At 37.0% G+C, this 20398-nt stretch overlaps 2 protein-coding genes across 3 annotated transcripts in view; both read left to right on the top strand.

The window, feature by feature from the left end:
- The window catches only part of CTNNA3 (catenin alpha 3), a 1483556-nt gene that overhangs the window by 94563 nt on the left and 1368595 nt on the right, over positions 1-20398 (top strand). For both annotated transcript variants that reach the window (XM_054572720.1, XM_054572719.1), the window contains exon 3: positions 3652-3844. In XM_054572720.1, the coding sequence (XP_054428695.1) occupies positions 3652-3844 (193 nt within the window). The remainder of the gene's footprint in view (positions 1-3651; positions 3845-20398) is intronic.
- Positions 10695-11908, top strand: LOC129069951 (ADP/ATP translocase 2-like). The gene has a single exon (XM_054572722.1). The coding sequence runs from the start codon at positions 10742-10744 to the stop codon at positions 11636-11638; it is 897 nt and encodes a 298-aa protein (XP_054428697.1). The 5' UTR covers positions 10695-10741; the 3' UTR covers positions 11639-11908.

The raw sequence follows: 20398 nt of genomic DNA on the forward strand, positions 1-20398 counted from the left end.
CTTTCAGAACTCTAAAGTTTTAGCTAAATAACATTGCTTAAATAGCTTATCTTTTATTTCACCTATTAAAATTGACTCAAGAAAGCTAAAGTAGCCCTGAAGGCTTTCTCTGAGCTACTGGAGGAAGGTTAAAGTCCAAAGTGTTTTAGCTAATAAGCAAGGGGAGAGATGGCTGTTAATATGGACTTTTTATACTACTATAATAGTAGAAATAATGAAAGAATTAGTTGGATTGGGAAAGAACATGATTATATTATAAAGGTGTGCTACCCAAGTTGGCATTAGAGAAGACTTTCCGTAAAGCTGGCTTCAGTCTGATGCAACATATGAAAGTCAGTCACCACCTCATACCACCACATTCTGCAGTGCTCTTGTGCGCTAGTGTTGCTGTGCATGGCAGTTGATGGTGTAGTTCCCTAAGCATATCAATGTAATCGTCTGTGCCTTTGGAGCGTCTAGAGAAGCAGTCCTGAATGAGGAGAGCTTAGAAAACCCTTTTTTTTTGTACTCTGAATTTTAATGTATAGCTATTATATATTATTAAAAATACACCTGGTTTTATGGAATTTTCAACATAGAGAATTAAGAAAGTAGGGAATTTCTTCTTTTCATAGTACTTGAAACCTCTAATTTAGGACCATTTCAGTGAGAAACTCTCTCCTGTATTTATGATGAAGGTGTGTCTATAGCCTAGCACAGATTTAAGGACCGAGGAAGAGTGGGTAAACCCAAGTTCTTTAAGAGCTGCAAGCCTGGTGTTGAAGATTCTCCTTGTGAGAGGGACTCCTAAGGTCTGAGAAAAAGGGATGGAGGAAGGTTGTGAACCAGTGACTGAAAGAAAAGTTAGCAAGACATGGGCTTGGACCCTGAATAGAATCATCTTTGCTGTAAATTCCAACTAAATTTTTTTTGTGTTCTTACAAAATTGTAACTGATTTTATATTGACAAATAAATAATTTGAATAACATGAAAGCTAACTTTACTGATTGCTGGTATTCCTTCCAGAGATGGGAGACTTTCAGTTAACATGTGCACCCTTCCACACTTGGTGAGAATCGTATAGTGAGTGACAGTCACTGATAGGAGTCATTAGACCCTGTCTGTAGGTGAGTTGGGGTTAAAAAAAAAAGGTTTAGCTTTGTTTGCCACCCCCTACCAGAATTACAAAGCCATATTTACTTTTTGAAATGAATCATTGAAAACATCACTTGACTTTAGTTTAATCAATAATAACCACATTAGAGCATTTTAAAAGAAGACAGGCATAAATGATTTATAAAAGTGAATAACTTAGAAGTTGCAATCGCATTTTTTTTGATGGAAGCACAGTGCTGTTATACAATGTTCTTTTCACATTTCTTTCTTCTCCAGCATTTATTACAAGGAATAAAGCATTTCTGGAATGCTCATTTTAATTTCAAAGCTCAGGCTAGTCTATGGAAAATATTTGGGGCATGGAGGGTCTGAACAATAATGGAGGAATGTTCAGTGGGAAGCCTCATGAATTGTGGCACGTAAAATGAATTTTGAAGAAATATTTTAGACAATGATACTTATTCTTCATTTTATACAAAAGTTTTAAACTAGGTGCTATAATTTGTTTGAGTCTGGACAGTGCCTTTTAACTCTTGGTATATAAATTAGACTGACAACAGTGAGATATTTGCTTTTTGGGGTATGTGAAAACTCATGTAATAAGTCAGGCATATTATCATCTTTATGTAATGCATGATAGAGACACGTGGCCATATTTGGCCGCTTTTAAAGAGTATAGAATGTGCTTTGTTAACTGCCCTTATCACATTCAGCACAGGGAACCCCAAGAGCAAAATAAGGTTAGACGGAGGGAGGACACCTTTGACAAGGATCCCGTAACAGATTTTCCGTATCAATGTAGAGAATGAACTTGAAAATACATACTAAGTGCCAACCAATATTTGTGCCATGTTATGCATTTTACAAAACATTTTACATTGTTTAACCTTCACATAGTCTTATAGGATAATATGATTGTCCTCATTTTCCAAGAGAGGAAACAAAAGCTTGCTGCGAGACAGTCCACTCTGGTTATGAACAGGGGAATAAAGCAAATTAGAATATAACAGGGTATGATGGGCAGGGGGAGGGGAATAAAAGCGCAGACAAAAATCATTTTCCTCCACGTATTTCCTTATAGCTTTTAACTTCTTCCTTAGTTTCTAATTAAAAAACTGGGTCTAAACTTCCAAATATGCAAATGTTAAATGCTCCGTAAACAAGCAAAATCCTCAGAGGCTACAGAGCAGGAAGGGTTATATATGTATGTATGTATGTATGTTTATATGTTGTCAATAAAATGGCGCATGATTGTTATAAGACTTGGCTATTTGATGTCATGCAAGAGTCTAGCTTTCAGTTGGGATTTCAGGTCTTTTTTAAAAATACTGGATTCAAGTTTTCTTTCTTCTATGATGGTGATCTTCAAGCTTTGCACATGGAAACACTAACTGAATTTTGTTATTGGACTCCCAGGTTTAATTAAGAAATGGATATTTTTTTGCAATGTAATTTGGTATGAGGTTTTGTTACAAATATACGAGATGCTTAATTTCTGTCTCCAATAATGCTCTTATTATGAGTTTATTCTTATTTTCAACATTTACAAAAGTATTAAGTGTTCATTATTAACATTCAGGCAATTCAAAATACTGTATAGAAATTAAAATGTTCCTCTTTTCAACTACTGCATTCATTAGTCCATTTATACAATATTTATTGATCTCCTACTTTGTGCATTGTTTTGGGTGCTGGAGAACAAGTCATTTCCTATCTTCAGAGTTTTCATTTTAGTATTGGAAGCATGCCATAACCATGTCAACAAGTAAAAAAAACATCAGGCTCTCTAACTGTTTTTGAAGAACTGGAAAGTGGGGTCAGGGGACAGAGCGGTGAGGTAGGAGATAGGGATGAGATGGTGAGGAAGGCCTCTTGATAGGGGACTTTGAGTGAGACCTGCTTGTTTGAGAGGCCAGCTGAGTTATGGGAGTGCCTAGAGATAGGTAAGAGGTTACATGGGGACAGAAATGTAAGTTATGGTAAGGACTGGGTTTTGTTCTACTGAGGTAGCCACTGCTTTATGTTTTAAAGTATTTCCCACCACTCTAATACTAGTAACCTCTATTTTCAGCCTAAATAAGCTAATACTTACTGACTTAATTATTATTATTTTTGTCTCCCTTTTAATATAGATTGCTGACTACAAAGTGATATAAATTTTTTAAATAATTATTTGATATTTTTATATAACTTTTAATTTTTTCAGTTTTGACTGCTTTATCAGGGTTCTGTGTTCTTTTTCCATATGAAGTTTCTGCAATTAAAACAACACACCTGTGCACACACATTGTTCCAGTAGTAAAAATTGATGCAATTCAATCTGTAAGGCCCATCCTCCTTCCCTTCCTCCCTCCCTCCCATTAATTGGGAACTCTGTGGTGGCTGACGATACTGCTCTTGGGGTGCCTTCATTTTTGGGGATGTACTGCTCTGTGTTTCTATGATACACTTCCTATTTCTGTGATAGATTTCCTTTTGTTCTGGGCTATAATATCCCGGAACTGTATTCTCCTCACAATTTGACTAATGAGTGACTTATATTTTTCCAATTTTAGGTTACTACACTTGTAAATTGTCCCCAGAATCCTTCTAATAGGAAAAAGGGATGTTCGAAAAGAGCCAGAGTTCTTCTAGCTTCTGTGGAGGAAGCAACGTGGAATTTATTAGACAAAGGAGAGAAGATTGCCCAGGAAGCCATGGTTTTAAAGGAAGAGCTTAACACTACACTAAAGGAAGTTCGCAAAGAAAGTGAGTACTCTAGTCCCCCGTAAGGAGCAAACTGCATACCTTAGGGTGTTAGTTACTGGGTGAGATTTGTGAATGTTTTGTTTTTTTTTCTGACTGAGTTTTTTAATTTCTTGCAGATTTCTGAGGAGCTGGCTGTGGGAGCCAGAGTGGCTCATTAAACAGCTCCAAGGCTTAGAGACCCAGTCTTGGTTCTTTCCTTTAGTTGCTCAGCTCCTCCAGGCAACTTCTTCCCTCATGAGGTCACAGTTTATCCATAACAAACAAAGAGAAACATACCTTTGTTGTTGTTGTTGTAGAATATAACAAAGAATGGACAAGGGAGCTGAAGACTTATTTTCCCATACATAAATACATTATAAAGTTCCATGTAAATAGTTGGAGATAGAAATTTCTGACTACCTTGGAAGTACAATTTTTTTCATTTTCTGACGGTTTAGATATCCTAAGCTTAAAAAAATGATTTGCACACACTATGCATAACTTATGTTGCTGTTGTGTTATTACATAAAAAGGATATCATAAAGATACTACCTTCTGATATATTTACTTATGAGAATATAATAGTGTTCTAATGAATGTAAGTTTCATTTGCAGATTATTTAAAAGAAACCTTTCAATATTCTTTGGTCAGTAGAATAATTTTCTACATCAGCTTGCTGCAAGTAACTATTCTGAGAGGATACAAAACTTAAATTTTTCTGTTCCATTTTGTAAAAGAGACTTTGGGTGTTCAAATATTTCTTTCCTCCTACCCCCCCCCCCAACATAACATTAAGAAAATAAGAAAATCTTTACTAATTAAATAATGAAAATGAATAACCACAACAAATTTTAGGTCTAATACAGGCGAGTTATTTGTTTACACTTTATATGTGATTTATATTTTCTAGGGATTCTTTGGACAATATGTAGAAAACATAATGTCCAAGGTAACTTGAAATGAATTCATCATTCCTCCCTGCTGCCTCAGAGCTATCTTTCTGCTGTCTTCAGTGCTCTGATACCATCATCCATTTAGTAACCAAGTCAGGCTAGACTCTTTGTTCTCATTCCATCCTCTCTTCCAATTAGTATTTTAAGTTCAACGAATTCTATCTTGTTTTGCCTCTCAGGTCTGTTCCCTCTTCTCCATTTCTAATGTTGCCTCCCCAATTCAGGATTACTGCATTAGTCTTGTCCCATACCAAAGCAAATATATCTTTTTTTTTTAAAAAAAAAGTGAAAATGTACTCATTTTACTTCCTTGCTTACAATCCATTTTAGTAGCTTTTGAAGGATTAAGAAGGACTATCTGTCTAGATACAGTTGAAACTTTTAAAACTAGCTCCCACAGCATTTAATCATTTGGCTTTTACCATTCTCTCCTTTCTCATTTCCTGATTCTGTCCCCCCTCAAGCTTTTCTCCAAACAGGTACTCTCACTGTCTGGAATGATTCAAGTTGTTTTATGCCTCTGTTACTAGAGCCATTCCCTTCATGTGGAGAGCTCTACTCATTCAGCCAGTTCTCACTCCAGCAAATCTCAGCCTGAGTCATCTTTTCTGGGAATTGTTTACTTGATGCTGATTTAGATGCCCTTCTTCTGTGTCCCCAGAGATTCTGAGCATCTCTTTTTCATAGGATTTACTGCCCCATGCACCAAACAGATTGTTTAGTAATCTAGACTCTTAATTCCTTGAGGGTGGCAAGTACCGCTTTTTTATTTTTATTTTTTTTATTAGCGATGTCTGACATATAACAGATACCTGATAAATGTTATAAGTAAAAACATTGATGCATCATTTTGTCACTTTATATTATAAAATTTTATAATGGTTTTATATTTATGTCATGAAAAATTACTCTCCTAGTTATAGTTTCATTGCTGAATCTTTAGTTTAGAATATGAATCCTATTCTGATATTGTTCCTTTCAGAAAATGTGATCTATTTGATAGCATAGTTTTCATAAACCACCTAGTAATAAATATGTAAGACACTGGCCATTCTTAGAAGGGAACAATCATTGCAATAATTGTCATTGCAATAATTTCTTAAAAAAGTCAGTCAACACTTTTAGCTCACCAGAAGTAAATTATTTTAAAGAGAATTTCTCAAAGAGAAGCCTGTTTAGATTCCGATTATGCAGTGTATCTCTCACTATATTCTATTATAATGTATGTCCTTTGCTGCATATACAACAAAGACACTTGTTTAAGGATCACCAAGTGCTTTATTTTCTGATTCTTTTTTGACACACTGCCAAATCGAGCCACGGCCACTTGGGTGCGGGAGGAAAGCAGCAAAAGTGCAAATGGTTGTGGAGTCTGGGGACTGGCCAGCGCTCACCCTCTGGGAAACAGGGACAGTGATAGTGGGAGCGTGGTTCTCGAAATCCGGGGAGGGACTTTAGCTCGGTGGTGGAGTGGAGGTATCAGGAGAATCAATTCTGATCCACGCAATGCTGTGTGACACTAGAAATGTCTTTGAAATAGTTTTTGGTGCTTTTATTTTTTTAAAGGGCTTTGTTGAGTGACATAATGTGAAGGCCTAATGAAGAGAAAATTATAAGTTTAAAGTATTTGGAAAAGTGAAAAAGGTATTGAAAGTAGAGGAGATTATATATATATATTCTAGGGATATACTGACTTATTTTCAAGAAGAATTTTGAGACTAATTTAGAAAATTTCTTCTAAGGGGGACATAGTATAATTTATGTAGCTTACTACAGGATTCTGTTTTGTTCTGTTTGACTACATTTAGTGGCTTTATTTAGAAACCTGAGGTGATAAATAATGCAGGGATTTGGTTACCTAAAGAACTTGACTGGGGCGGTTGGGACCTGGAAAGCGTCAGGGGAGGACAGTGAAAGGCAGTGTGGAACTGGAGATCCAGCAGAGGTGGTCCACACAGTGGTTATTTATGGTCACACAGGATCTTATAATTTACCCACATACTTAACCTCTATACAATGGCAGAGTATTAAATCCAGTATTTTGTTTCAATGGTTTTAGAATATTCACATAACAATCTAAAAATTAGCTAAGAATTGTTTCTAATGTCTGGATTACATTTTTTTACCTGTAGCATATAGTATATCACTTTTGTACAGTTTCTGCTCTTCTACAATCTGTAGACATTCCTTCTAACTCACCTGATTGGTTATAATTAGGTTTTTAAATGGTTCATCAAAAATAACATATATACAGAAAAATGCATACATTATTGTGAGCAACTCAATACATTGTCACATAGTGAAACACTAATGTAACCTTCATCGAGATCAAGAAACAGAACACTGCTAGGACCCTAGAAGTACTCCTTGTACCTCCTTTCCCCTCCCTTCAAAGGTGATTGTTCTTCTGGGTTTTTTTCCCTCTTTTTGAACTTTATGTGAGATCATATAGTATGTTATCTCTTGAGTGTGGCTTCTTTTGCTCAGTATTCTATTTGTGAATCTCACTATATTCATTCATTTCATTGATTAATAGATCATAATTTATTTATTCATTGTGCTGTTGATGGACACATGAGTTGTTTCCAGTTATTGGCTTTAATGAACATTGGGTTATGTACACATTTCTGCATTACTTTGGGTGCATGATTGTGGACATTCCTGTTGGGTTTATACCTAGGAATGACATGGCCAATCCTAAGGTATAACAGCTTTAATAGACATTACCAGTTTTCCAAAATGTATTTTCCAATTGACACCCTCATCAATAAAGTATAACCATTCCAGGTGCTCTCATTCTTACTAAGTTGGTGTTAATGAGGGTCGGTATTTTAAATTCAAGTGTATGTAGTGGTGTTTCATTGTAGCTTTAATATGTGTTTCTCAGATGACTTCTTATATGTTCTAGATATGACTTCTTTGTTAAATAGATTTAAAATATCTTCTCCATTTTATTATATTAAGAATTTTTGATATTCAGAAGTAATTTGAATAAATTCTAGTTAATTATCTTATTCTTCTATTGATAGAGATTTTCTTGTTAAAAAAACTATTTACTACAAAGTCAAGAAGATATTCTCTTATGTTATCATCTAGAGGCTTTTTGGTTTCCTTTTACAATCTATATGGAAATAAATTTTATGAATGGTATGAGTTTTAGGGATCATGATTTATTTTTGTGTATGGAAATTCAGTTGATCTGGTATCATGGATGCACATGGAAGTTGAATTGTTTCAGTACCATTTATTGGAAAAAAACCACTTCACCCTATCTTTCTTTTTTTTAAATTGTATTTTATTGATTATGCTATTACAGTTGTCCTGATTTTTCACCTTTTACCTCCCTCTACCAAGCATCCCCCACTCCCTCAGACAATTCCCCCACCATTGTTCATGTCCATGGATCATGCATATAAGTTCTTTTGCCACCCCATTTCCTGAACTGTACTTTACATCCCCATGCCATTCTGTAACTACCTATCTGTACTTCTCAATTCCCTCATCTCTTCAGCCATTCCTCCACATCCCCCTCCCATCTGGCAACCATCAAAACACTCTCTGTATCCATGACTCTGTCTCTGTTCTTCTTGTGTGCTTAGTTTTTTTTTTGTTTTTTACATTCATTTGTTGATAGATATGTATTTATTGCCATATTATTGTTCATATTTTTTATCTTCTTTTTCTTAAGTAAGTCCCTTTAACATTTCATACGATAGTGGTTTGGTGCTGATCTATTCCTTTAGTTTTTTCTTTTCTGGGAAGCACTTTATCTGCTCTTCAATCCTAAATGATAGCTTTGCTAGGTAGAGCAATCTTGCCTGTAGGTCCCTTCTTTTCATGACTGAATATTTCTTGCCAATCCCTTCTAGCCCACAAAGTTTCTTTTGAGAAATCAACTTGACAGTCTTATGGGAGCTCCTCTGTAGGTAGCTCTCTGCTTTTCTCTTGTTGCTTTTAAGATTCTCTCTTTATCTTTAACCTTTGGCATTTTAATTATGATGTGTCTTGGAGTGGACTTCTTTTGCATCCATCTTATTTGGGACTCTCTGTGCTTCCTGGATTTGCATGTCTGTTTCCTTCACCAAATTAGGGGAATTTTCTTTCATTATTTTTTCAAATAGATTTCTAATTTCTTGCTTTCTTTTCTCCTTATGGTACCCTTATGATACAACTGTTAGACCTCTTGAAGTTGTCCCAGAGCTGTTTATACTTTCCTCATTTTTTAAAATTCTTTTTTTTCCCCTCTTCTGATTGGATGATTTTTGATTCCTTATGTTTCAAATCATTGATTTGATTCTCAGCTTCATTCACTGTACTTTTGTTTCCCTGTAAATTGGTATTTATTTCAATTAGTGTAAACTTTGTTTCTGACTGGGCCTTTTTTATACTGTTGAGGCTTCACTAAGTTCTATGAGAATCCTTATAACCAGTGTTTTGAACACTGCATCTGATAGATGTGTATCTCCATTTCATTTAGTTCTCTTTCTGGAGTTTTGATCTGTTCTTTCATTTTGGCCATGTTTCTTTGTCTCATTTTGGCAGCCTTCTTGTGTTTGTTTCTATGTATTAGGTAGAGCTGCTTTGACTCTGTGTCTTGGTAGTGGACCTATTGTAGTAGGTGTTCCACAGGGCCCAGTGGCACAGTCTTTCCTATCGCCCAAGCTGGGTATTTAAGGCACATCCTTCATGTGGGCTGAGTATACCCTCCTCTTGTAGTTGACCTTTGGTTGCTGTTGGCAGATCAATGGGAGGGATTTGTATAGGCCAGCCAGCTGTAAGGATTGACTATGACCACTTACCTCCAACCTCTAGCCTTTGTGGAGCATCAGTTGAGCAGGAGCAAGGTGATGCTGCTCTGACATTGTTTGTAGCTGTCAACTGAGTGAGTTGGTCCTGGGGTTTCCCAGGTGGTGCAGGCCAAGGTTAACCCCCACCTATGTTTTGCCTGAGCTATAAAGCAATCTGAGATAGCTGCTACTTGTACTGGGCTTGGAGACTACCAGGTGAAGCCAGGCTGTGAATCTAGGCTGGCTGCTGCTAGTGAAAGGCTTGCAGTCACTGAGCAAGAGGTATGGAGGCTGGGAGCTCACTGACGTGGGCTGTTGCTTGTTTCAGAGGATTTAGGATGTTATGAAGCATGAGTCAAGGCCACTCATTCATATGGAAAAGCAGCTTTTGTGGCCCCACAATTTGGGTAGGATAGAGTCTCTGGGGATCTCCAGGGCAGGGCAAACAGTGTTAGCCAGGTTGATGTAGCCTGCTGGCTCTGTGGTTCTGTAGAGGAGGAGTTCAGAAAAGAGAATGGCCACTGCTCACCTTTCTGTCTGGGAGGAAACTGTCCCCCAGCTCTTGCCTTGATGCCAGACACTTCAGTTTCTCTCTATATGCCACTGGGGCCTTTCAAGCTGCTACTTTGGTGCTAGAGCTCAGAGGGAGTGAGCCTGAGTAAATCTGTGTGTGGGTTCTTTAAGAGGAACTGTTTGGGACTCCAGAAGTTTCTTCCACTGACTCAATCCCTGTTGGTTTTTGCAGCCAAATGTTATGGAGACTTATCTTCCTGGCACTGGAACCCTGGGCTGGGGGGGCACTGTGTGGGTCTGTGACTCTTCACTCCTGAGATATATCTCCAGAGTTTTTATCCACCAAATGTGGATGTGGGACCAGGCTGTTCCGCCCCTCCTACTAGTCTTGTTGGATCTGGTTTCTTTAATTCTGTAGTTGTCATACTTCCACTCAACTTGATCTCTGTCAGTTCTGAGTGATGGCTGTTCTATATTTTATCTGTAATTTTGATGTGGTTGTGCAAGAAGGTGAGCTGTGTTTACCTGTGCTGCCATCTTGACCAGAAGTTGCCTGACAAGTGCCTTTATGATAGTATGTCAAAAAGGCTGGGTAGAGAGCCCTGGAGTCCCGGCCGGTTACTAACCAAATCCTGCGTTCTCCCGCTCCTTCTTTCCTTTCAACATGACAGATGCTGCTGTGTCCTTTGCCAAGGACTTCCTGGCAGGTGGAGTGGCCGCGGCCATCTCCAAGACAGTGGTAGCACCCATCGAGCGGGTCAAGGTGCTGCTGCAGGTGCAGCATGCCAGTAAGCAAATCACCGCAGATAAGCAATACAAGGGCATTATAGACTGCGTGGTTCGTATGCCCAAGGAGCAGGGAGTTCTGTCCTTCTGGCGCGGTAACCTGGCCAATGTCATCAGATACTTCCCCACCCAGGCTCTCAACTTTGCCTTCAAAGATAAATACAAGCAGATCTTCCTGGGTGGTGTGGACAAGAGAACCCAGTTTTGGCGCTACTTTGCAGGAAATCTAGCATCAGGTGGTGCTGCTGGGGCCACCTCTTTGTGTTTTGTGTATCCTCTTGATTTTGCCCATACCCGTCTAGCAGCTGATGTGGGCAAAGCTGGAGCTGAAAGGGAATTCAAAGGCCTCGGCGACTGCCTGATTAAGATCTACAAATCTGATGGGATCAAGGGCCTGTTCCAAGGCTTTAATGTGTCTGTGCAGGGTATTATCATCTACCGAGCTGCCTACTTCGGAATCTATGACACTGCAAAGGGAATGCTTCCAGATCCCAAGAATACTCACATCTTCATCAGCTGGATGATCGCACAGTCTGTCACAGCAGTGGCTGGGTTGACTTCTTATCTGTTTGACACTGTTCGTTGCCGCATGATGATGCAGTCAGGGCGCAAAGGAACTGACATCATGTACACAGGCACACTCGACTGCTGGAGGAAAATTGCTCGTGATGAAGGAGGCAAAGCTGTTTTCAAGGGTGCATGGTCCAATGTTCTTAGGGGCATGGGTGGTGCTTTTGTGCTTGTCTTGTATGATGAAATCAAGAAGTTCACATAAATTATTTCATAGCCTTCCTCCTCCCCACCCCATGAACAGGCATGTTGTATTATGTAACATATCTTGAGCATTCTTGACAGACTGTTGTTGGCTGTCTATTTATCAATGGCAACTATTTACTGGTTGAAAATGGGAAGCAATAATATTCATCTGACCAGGTTTCTCTTAAAGCCATTTCCATGGTGATGGTGGGACTCAATTATATTTTTTATTTCAGTCACTCCTGATAAACAACAAATTTGAAGAAATAAAAAATATCTGAAGTATAAAAAAAAAGGCTGGGTAAACACACATGAAGGAGCAATAAAATAGTGTTTCTAAACTTCTTTATTTATTTATTAACTCAGGAAAGATGTATCTTTCCCATATTAGTACAGATAAGTATTTATATAACTTATAGAAAGCTGTGGTTTATGCCTATGTGCTTTTTCTCAGAGACTTGAAATTTTTTTACCTTTTCTTTTTAAAAATTTAAATATTTATTGAAACATTTTTTATGGGCCGTGCTCTGTTCTTTATGCTAGGCTCCTGGAAGTGAACAAGCAGACAATGCTTGCCCTCATGGAGCTGACTGACATTTTAGTGAGCAGACTGGCAATAAATAAGTAAACAGAGCTGTTTTAATATTTAAGTTATTATACTGTTTTGCCCTGGAACATATAAAAATAACATTAATAGTTTTCTCATGCAAATGCTAATTGCTCTATCTTAATGATTACACATCTTTAGATTCCTAGTAAAATAAAATAAGTATAAAAGTATGGGTTCTTTAATGTATAAAGGGATGATTAATTTGAGATTTCAAGGGTGTTCAGAGAAAGGTTAACGTTAAACTCTTTTGTATACTGCCCAGATAAGGCAACATGCCTACACAGGTGGAAGACAGCACTAATCAAGCCCTTATATATTGTACATTGGTACAAGTTATCTGTATCTGGAATGTGCAGTCTAACTCCACCCAAGACTAACTCTAATCTTGAGAGTTCTGCTTATAAGAGCCAGCAATTGGAAAAATGTACTATAGGCTTCCTGTTCGTGTATTTCAAGTGGGACAGGACTTGCAAATTTGTTGGAATCCTGCCACTGTTAAAATACTTCCCAATCTATTTTTAATTGTGGGCCTCCACCAAGGCTACCATGAGCTAGGAAGATTAATGAGGAACTATTGAGTTCATCAGGGGCATTCTAACTATAGCTTTTCTTCCCAAACTTGGGGTTTAGTATTTTATTCCAAAGGAAATGCTATGCTATGTTGTCTATTAATGCAGGACCCTCCCAACTGCATGTCTGTAAAGCTTAGTGCAGCAGCAGCTGACAACTTACCCTACTTTGCATGGCTTATGGGTATTTCCAGCAGAGTCGGTGATGTGGCTAGTGACTAGGGTACTGTCTCCTTTCCTGGTGGGTGGTAAACTTTTATATTAAAAAAAATCCCTCATTCCTCATGTGCAATAATACATGTATTCAAGGTATTATAAAAATTTGTCCCTCTTTCTACATTTCTGTACATTCTCCTCTTCATGATTTGCAAGACCCTAGGTTTAGACTTTTTCCCCATGCAAGAATTAGGAATCAAGATTTACTATCATCCATATTAGTCAGGGAAAATGATTACTTCTAGATGATTATTCCTGGAAAATGATATTTTGGAAGTATGATTAATCTTCTATCAGTATGCTTGGGTACTTAAACAAGAAATGCCATTATAGAATTTCCAATGTTGAACCTTTAAAATGTTACCTATTGCCTTCCTGACTATTCAATGCATTTTCATTTGGTACAAGAAAATAAATTATGTCTTAGGGAGAAAAGAGATTTAAAAAGTTTACTGGTGTCCCTTTTGGGTCACCTATATTGAAATATCTTACCTTTTGAAACTCAGCAGTATTGAACCTTTACTTATAACAGAAAACAGCTCAATTTTAGTTAACCATCCTTAAGTAGTAGGTCAGCTCTCTCTGCTCTGCTCAGCAACATTTCAGTTAGGACTTAGATAAAATGGTATTTACCACCAATTACTCACAGCCTATATATATGGTTTCAAAGGCAATAGTCGTTGCCTTGTTATTTCCATCCATTGCTATATTGATGTTATGTGTCTCTAACTATATTTTATCTCAAGAGTATTCTTAGATAAGCATAAAGTCACAAATAAATCTTTTCAACCAAGTACAGTGTACTCAGGAGATACAGTTCATCCTTCATTTGAAAGGGGATGATGAACTCTTGTTTTAACACATTTTAACATGCATGCGTGGCATCTTGTAGCTGGCAGAATGTTTATGAAAACACTTCCAGTGAAGACTGATGAGCTAATTAGCCACATTGCTTGTAAACTACTAATTGCTGGAAAACACTCAACATGGCATCCCTTAGTGTTCACTTGAAAAATCTGCAGCCAGCTTTTCTTATAGTGCATGTGATAAGCTCAGCAAACTCTCCAGTGTCATCTGTCTTGTGTTGTGTGGGCAGTTTGGGAATCCTTAAGATGTGAGTGCAGTCATCTCAATTTCAGTTACTTGATATGCTGGACCTATGGCATATAGACAGGATGATTTGAGAAATAACAGTAATGTCAATTTTGAAAGTACAAGAAATTCTATAAACCACATACATTTATTTTGATTATAACTCAAAGACAGGGGCAAAGATTTAATGAATGTTCAAAGATTGATTGGTAAGTGGTTGAGTTCTAGAACCTAAAATGTCATCTCAAATCTCAGCTGGTAAATAGTCTGAAATCAAAATGTGATTAATGTATTAGCCATATCTTTGCTCTCCTGCCTAGCTATAGAGATGGCACACCATGCTTTGCATACCATTTCATAAATGTATGCAGAGTTAACAAAGTAGGTCTAGTGAAGACAATGATCTAAAGTTTATGGTCAGAGAAGATAGATATGAACATTATTGTTTCACTGCATATTCTAGAATTCATTAAGATGTCAGCCATTTCTCAGGGTCATGAATAAGAATCTTTAGAATTTTTGTCCTTGACTTTTTTTTTATTAAGAAAGACTAGATTTTTTTACAATTTTAGACAAAAGTTTTATCATTTTGACCCAGGCTTAGCAATTAGTACAATAAATTATCTTTTTTTTTTTCACTTCTCCAGCACTCTTTTATTTTATTTTTTTTAAAATACATTTGTCTCTGCCTCCTTTTTTTTTAATCTCTCTTTAGTTTCAAAGGAAGCTGTGTTCCTTTAAAACTAATCTTACCAATCATTACCTGGACTTGAGCTCATCTCTTGAGAGACTTTTATTCTACAATTATCTTTTATTTCTCTAGACAGTTCATTCATATTCCTTTTTACTGTTTCTTTCTTCACACATATTAGCTCATCCCTGTTTGATGATTGGCAAATATTTAATAAAATTCCATTTCCTTTTAGTCTACTCTCTTCTTAAACTCCTAATTCTATTTTACTTTACCTATTATTCTGCTTTGGCCTGTTTATTGTTGAACTCAATTACTTTTGCACAATTTTAATTCTCTTCAACTCTGCTGCATTGGTCATTTATTTCTTCACCTTGAACATTTATCTCCTTCTTTTTTAGGAATTGTACACTAAATTGTCCTGTTACTTCCCCACATTCTCTTCTTTGTTAACTTCTTCCTCTTGTCTCCTATGATTTTTCTTAAGCTCTAGTCTTGGTCTCTGTCATCTTTTCTCTCCTTTTCTGGGGGAGATTTTTCATTCTCAGGACTTTATCACTACCTTGTTGACAACTTTTAATTATCATTCAAAGCTACACTGCCTAACTGAGTGCTCTTCAATCATTTTTCTACAAATTAATAATGCTCAATTCACTCCCACAAATAATGGCCATTCTTTAGAATATTTGATGCTAGACACAGTAGTGAAACTTTACGCCTTTCTTCCCCAGTTAAAAGTGATACTGTAGTCAACATCACTGCTTTAATCATTTACAAGGTGGTTCCACTTGGCTATTTTGGCATTACTTTACACTTGTTAGGTATAAACTGAACTTAACATCTTTAACAGCACTTTACAAACTTTTTTATTTCTAGCATCATCTAACTTGACCTCTTAGCACATTTGACACAATTATTTTCTTCTAAAATACTCTGTTTTCTGGAATAATGGAGTACCACGTAGTGCTGTTTTTTCCTCTTTATATCTTTGACTACCTCCTATCGTCTCCTTTTTGGTCATCCCTTTTAAAATGGTCATCTAATATTGGAACTCCATAAAGCCTGCTCATTGCATAAGATGTATGAAGAGCAAAGTGGGTATTTAACTTGTAATGATATATTTGGGGAAAGATAGTTTCTTCACACATATTAGCTCATCCCTTCTGGCCAAGATGGAGGTGTAGGTAGATACACTTTGCTTCCTCACACAACCAAAGGAAGGATAACAACTAATTTAAAAATAAAAAACAACCAGAACTGCCATAAAATTGAACTGTATAGAAGTCTGACAACCAAAGAGTTAATGGAGAAACATTCATTAAGACTGGCAGGAGGGGTAGAGTTGGGCAGCCAGGGTAGAGAGGGCACATGGCAAGATGGCAGACTGGGAGGGCGAGGTGGCAGCTGGCAAACTGGGTTATCCCACATTCATGTGTAGATAAGCTGGGAAGAACAACTGGGGAGTGAGACAGACCACACAACCCAGGGTTCCAGCACAGGAAACTAAAGTCTCAAAACCTCTGGTGGTAAAAATCTGTGAGGGTTGCAGTGGTGGGAGAAACCACCAGTCTCACAGGAGAGTCCAGTGGAGAGACTCAAGGGGTCCTAGAATGTGTGCAAACCCACCCACCCAGGAACCAGCACCAAAAGGGCCCAGTTTGCTTGTGGGTAGGGGGGAAAGTGACTGAAAGTGGGGCAAGAGCCAAGTAAGCAGCATTGTTCCCTCTCTGACCCCTCCCGCACATATAGCACGACAATGCAGTGATGTGGGTTACCCTGCCCTGGTGAATACTTAAGGCTCCACTCCTTACAATGTAACAGGAGTGCCAAGACAAAGAAATATGGCCCAAATTAAAGAACACATCAAAACTCCAGAAAAAACTGTGACCAGGAGATAACCAACCTATCAGATGCAGAGTTCAAAACAGTGGTAATCAGGATGCTCAAAGAAATGATTGAGTATGGCTGCAAAATACAGGAAAAAGTGAAGGCTATGCAAAATGAAATAAAGAAAAATATACAAGGCACCAACAGTGAAGGGAAGGAAAACAGGATTCAAATCAATGATTTGGAACGGAAGGAAGAAATAAATATTCAGCCAAAACAGAATGAAGAAACAAGAATTCAAAGAAATTAGGAGAGGTATAGGAACCTCTGGGAGAACTCTATAAACATTCCAGCATCTGAATCATAGGGGTGCCAGAAAGAGAAGAGGAAGAGCAAGAAATTGAAAACTTATTTGAAAAAACAATGAAGGAGAACTTCCCAAATCTGGCCAAGGAAATAGACTTCCAGGAAGTCCAGGAAGCTCAGAGTCTCAAAGAAATTTGATTCAAGGAGGAGCACACCAAGATACATCATAATTAAATCACCTAAGATTAAAGATAAGGAGAGAATCTTAAAAGCAGCAAGAGAAAAGGAGTTACCTACAAAGGAGTTTCCATAAGACTATCTGCTGATTTCTCAAAAGAAACCCTGCAGGCAAGAAGGGATTGGAAAGAAGTATTCAAAGTCATGAAAGGCAAAGACCTACATCCAAGATTACTGTATCCAGCAAAGCTATCATTTAGAACGGAAGGGCAGATAAAGTGCTTCCCAGCTAAGGTCAAGTTAAAGGAGTTCATCATCACTAAGCTCTTATTATATGAAATGTTAAAGAGACTTATCAAAGAAAAAGATCTAAAACTATGAACAGTAAAATAACAACAAACTCACAACTATCAACAACTGAATCTAAAAAACAAAAACAAAAACAAACTAAGCAAACAACTAGAACAGGAACAGATTCACAGAAAGGGAGATCATATAGAGGGAGATCAGTAGGGAGGGAGAGAGGGGAGAATGGGGGAAAGGTACAGGGAATAAGAAACATAATTGGTAGGTACAAAATAGACAGGGGGAGGTTAAGGATAGTGTAGGAAATGGAGAAGCCAAAGAACTTATGTGCATGATTCATGGGCATGAACTAAGAGGGGAGGGGGAATGCTGGTGGGAGAGGGTGTGCAGGGCAGAGAGGATAAAGGGGAGAAAAAAATGGGACAACTGTAATAGCATAATCAATAAAATATACTTTAAAAAGCTTGAAATGATATATTTGGGGCACCAGAGGAAATTTTTGAGTCAGACAGTAACAGGACTAACCCAGTGAGTTAGGAAGATTTATCTGACATTAGTATATAGAAGATAGAGGAGTTACAGCTTCACAGTGCCTTCCTAATATTAACAATAACAAATACGATAATACTAGTATTTGTGTATCTTACATAATGAGGTGATGGGTATAAAGCATTCTCAGTAGTGGGCATAGACATTAATCCTCACTAAAACCCTGTGCAATAGCTATTATTATGATCTCCGTTATGTAGTTGAGGAGATTTAAGTTTAGAAAGAAAAACATGATGTGTCTAACATCATCCAGTTAGTTGTCAGAGTTGGACTGCCTTTCACGGTGCTATACTAGAGAAATATTTGTTGACTGATAGTTGTACAAATGTATTTTCTTTTGTTTCGCTGTTGTTTTATATGTTAGTTTTTTCTATACAGGTGTCTTTGGAATTGCTTGATAATAATGCTCCAGTACAACCTCAAACTGTGGTCCTTGGAAAACTAATGTTTCTGGGGATAGTGAGATCTCTTCTGTATTAAAATCTATTCTGTAAGAAAAAGTAGTTACACAAATTTATAGAACTCTGGATTAAAAATTTTAAGCAGGGTTATTTACTAGAGGATTTCTCTGGCAGTGCTTTTAAATTGCTAAGCTGTATTGCAAATTTTTCAAGAGGGTTAGAGGTTCTAGTCTATATAGGAAGGTTAAGTTCCCTAGAAGCAAACCATGAGATTGAGTTTCTTGTGCATGTGATTAACTGAAGGAGTCATCTTAAGTGAAAACTATGAGGAGGGTGAAGGAAGCAGAATAGGGTAGGGAAGAAACTGAGCAAAGCTGAACTAAAGCTGCACTGTACAATATGGCCAATGGTAGCCACATGTGGCTGCTCACCATTTGATATGTGGGTAGTGGGTAGTCTGAATTTTAAATTTTGTTTAATTATAATTTAAACTTCAATAACTTGTACTTGATTCAGTTATTAGATAACTTAAAAATTTTGGCATGGGCATCTACATTTTTACTGTAAATTTTATGAAATCTATATAATAAAGTATTTTTGATAAAAATTTAGCATCTGAATTGGGTGTTTTGTAAAAGTAAAATACATAATGGATTTCAAAGGCAGTATGGAAAAATATAAAATATTTCAAAAAATTGTATATTGGTTGTTTATTAAAATAGTATATTTTAAACATATCAGTAAATCAAAATGTAGTATATAAACTCATTTTATCTATTATTTTTACATTTTTAATGTTTAATTTTTTTTTTACTATTTAGTTTTACAAAATGTTTCTTAATATTTTTTAAGATGGCTACCAAAATATTTCAAATAGCATATGTGGCCCACATTAGCTTTCTATTGGGCAGTGCTGATCTAAAGTCTGCCTCTGCCTGATCCCACAGGGAGCTCTGGAGAAGAATTGCACCAAACTGTCTTCCTTTGAGGCAAGGGAGCCAACCTTTTGTGCCCCAGGGTCAGTTAGTCATTAGCTGGTGCCACTCTTCCTGTTACATCCCCTGAAGGCATACCTTTCAAGCATTATGCAATTTTTAATGTTTGGTAGATTCTTTCATAAACTTGACCACAAAGTCTGCTATGTGCTATAACTGATTTGTTTGAAGACCACCATACTCCTAGAAAATCTTATTGGGTGGGAGTCACTAAACTCTAATGATTTTTCCATGTAATATTTTATTACCTGTCTGTCTTTCTTATGAAGTTAAGCATGAAACTCATTACACAGAAATGGCAACATTCTGCATACCTGTACGACTGCTTGTTTCTGAGTTACCTAAGTGCTGGAAAACTATCAATAATTTAATTTCCCTTGCAAAAGCCTTTTGACCTATATGCCTTAAGTAGAACATTATGATTAAAAGCCATGATACTCCCTTACAACTTCTGTATCAATGTGATTATCATGAAGTTGTTAGGAGCTGGTGTACAGACAGTGGTGGGAGGGGGATAGAATCAATTCAAAGGAAGGGAGAAAGCCCACCAAAAAAATAATGATCAGAACCAGAGATAAAATTGCTTTGTTTCTTATCTCAGTTTGTAAGTAGGACAGAAAACCAAGCATGCATAAGCCTTTCCTGGAGAAAGGCAGCTGATAAGGCTTGGGGTACATGGAAGAGACAACATTCTATAGCTTCTGTCTTCTCTTTACTCTCTTGAGATCAGACCATGAGAAAGAGAACAGGTGCAAACTCCCAATCTTATGTAAAGTGATAGGATTGGATAGATATTCTCTGGAATATCTCAAAATTCTTAAAAATTATTTCAAAAACATTTGTTAAAAACTAACATTTGGTAAAACATTGGCAGTGAAATGAAGGGAGAATCTTAGATTTTGGACTAAAGAAAAATCAAATATTAGATAAGAAATTCTGCTGGCAATTTGCTTTGTCTTCTAGCTATTTAGTATGCAAGCCAAACTAAATATACATTATACTCTGTATCAAACACTTATTATTTCATTAAAAAATAAAAG

Source organism: Pteronotus mesoamericanus, unplaced genomic scaffold, assembly GCF_021234165.1.
Source record: "Pteronotus mesoamericanus isolate MK-2021 breed Mesoamerican mustached bat unplaced genomic scaffold, CSHL_Meso_final contig_24, whole genome shotgun sequence".
In the NCBI taxonomy this organism is placed as follows: domain Eukaryota; kingdom Metazoa; phylum Chordata; class Mammalia; order Chiroptera; family Mormoopidae; genus Pteronotus; species Pteronotus mesoamericanus.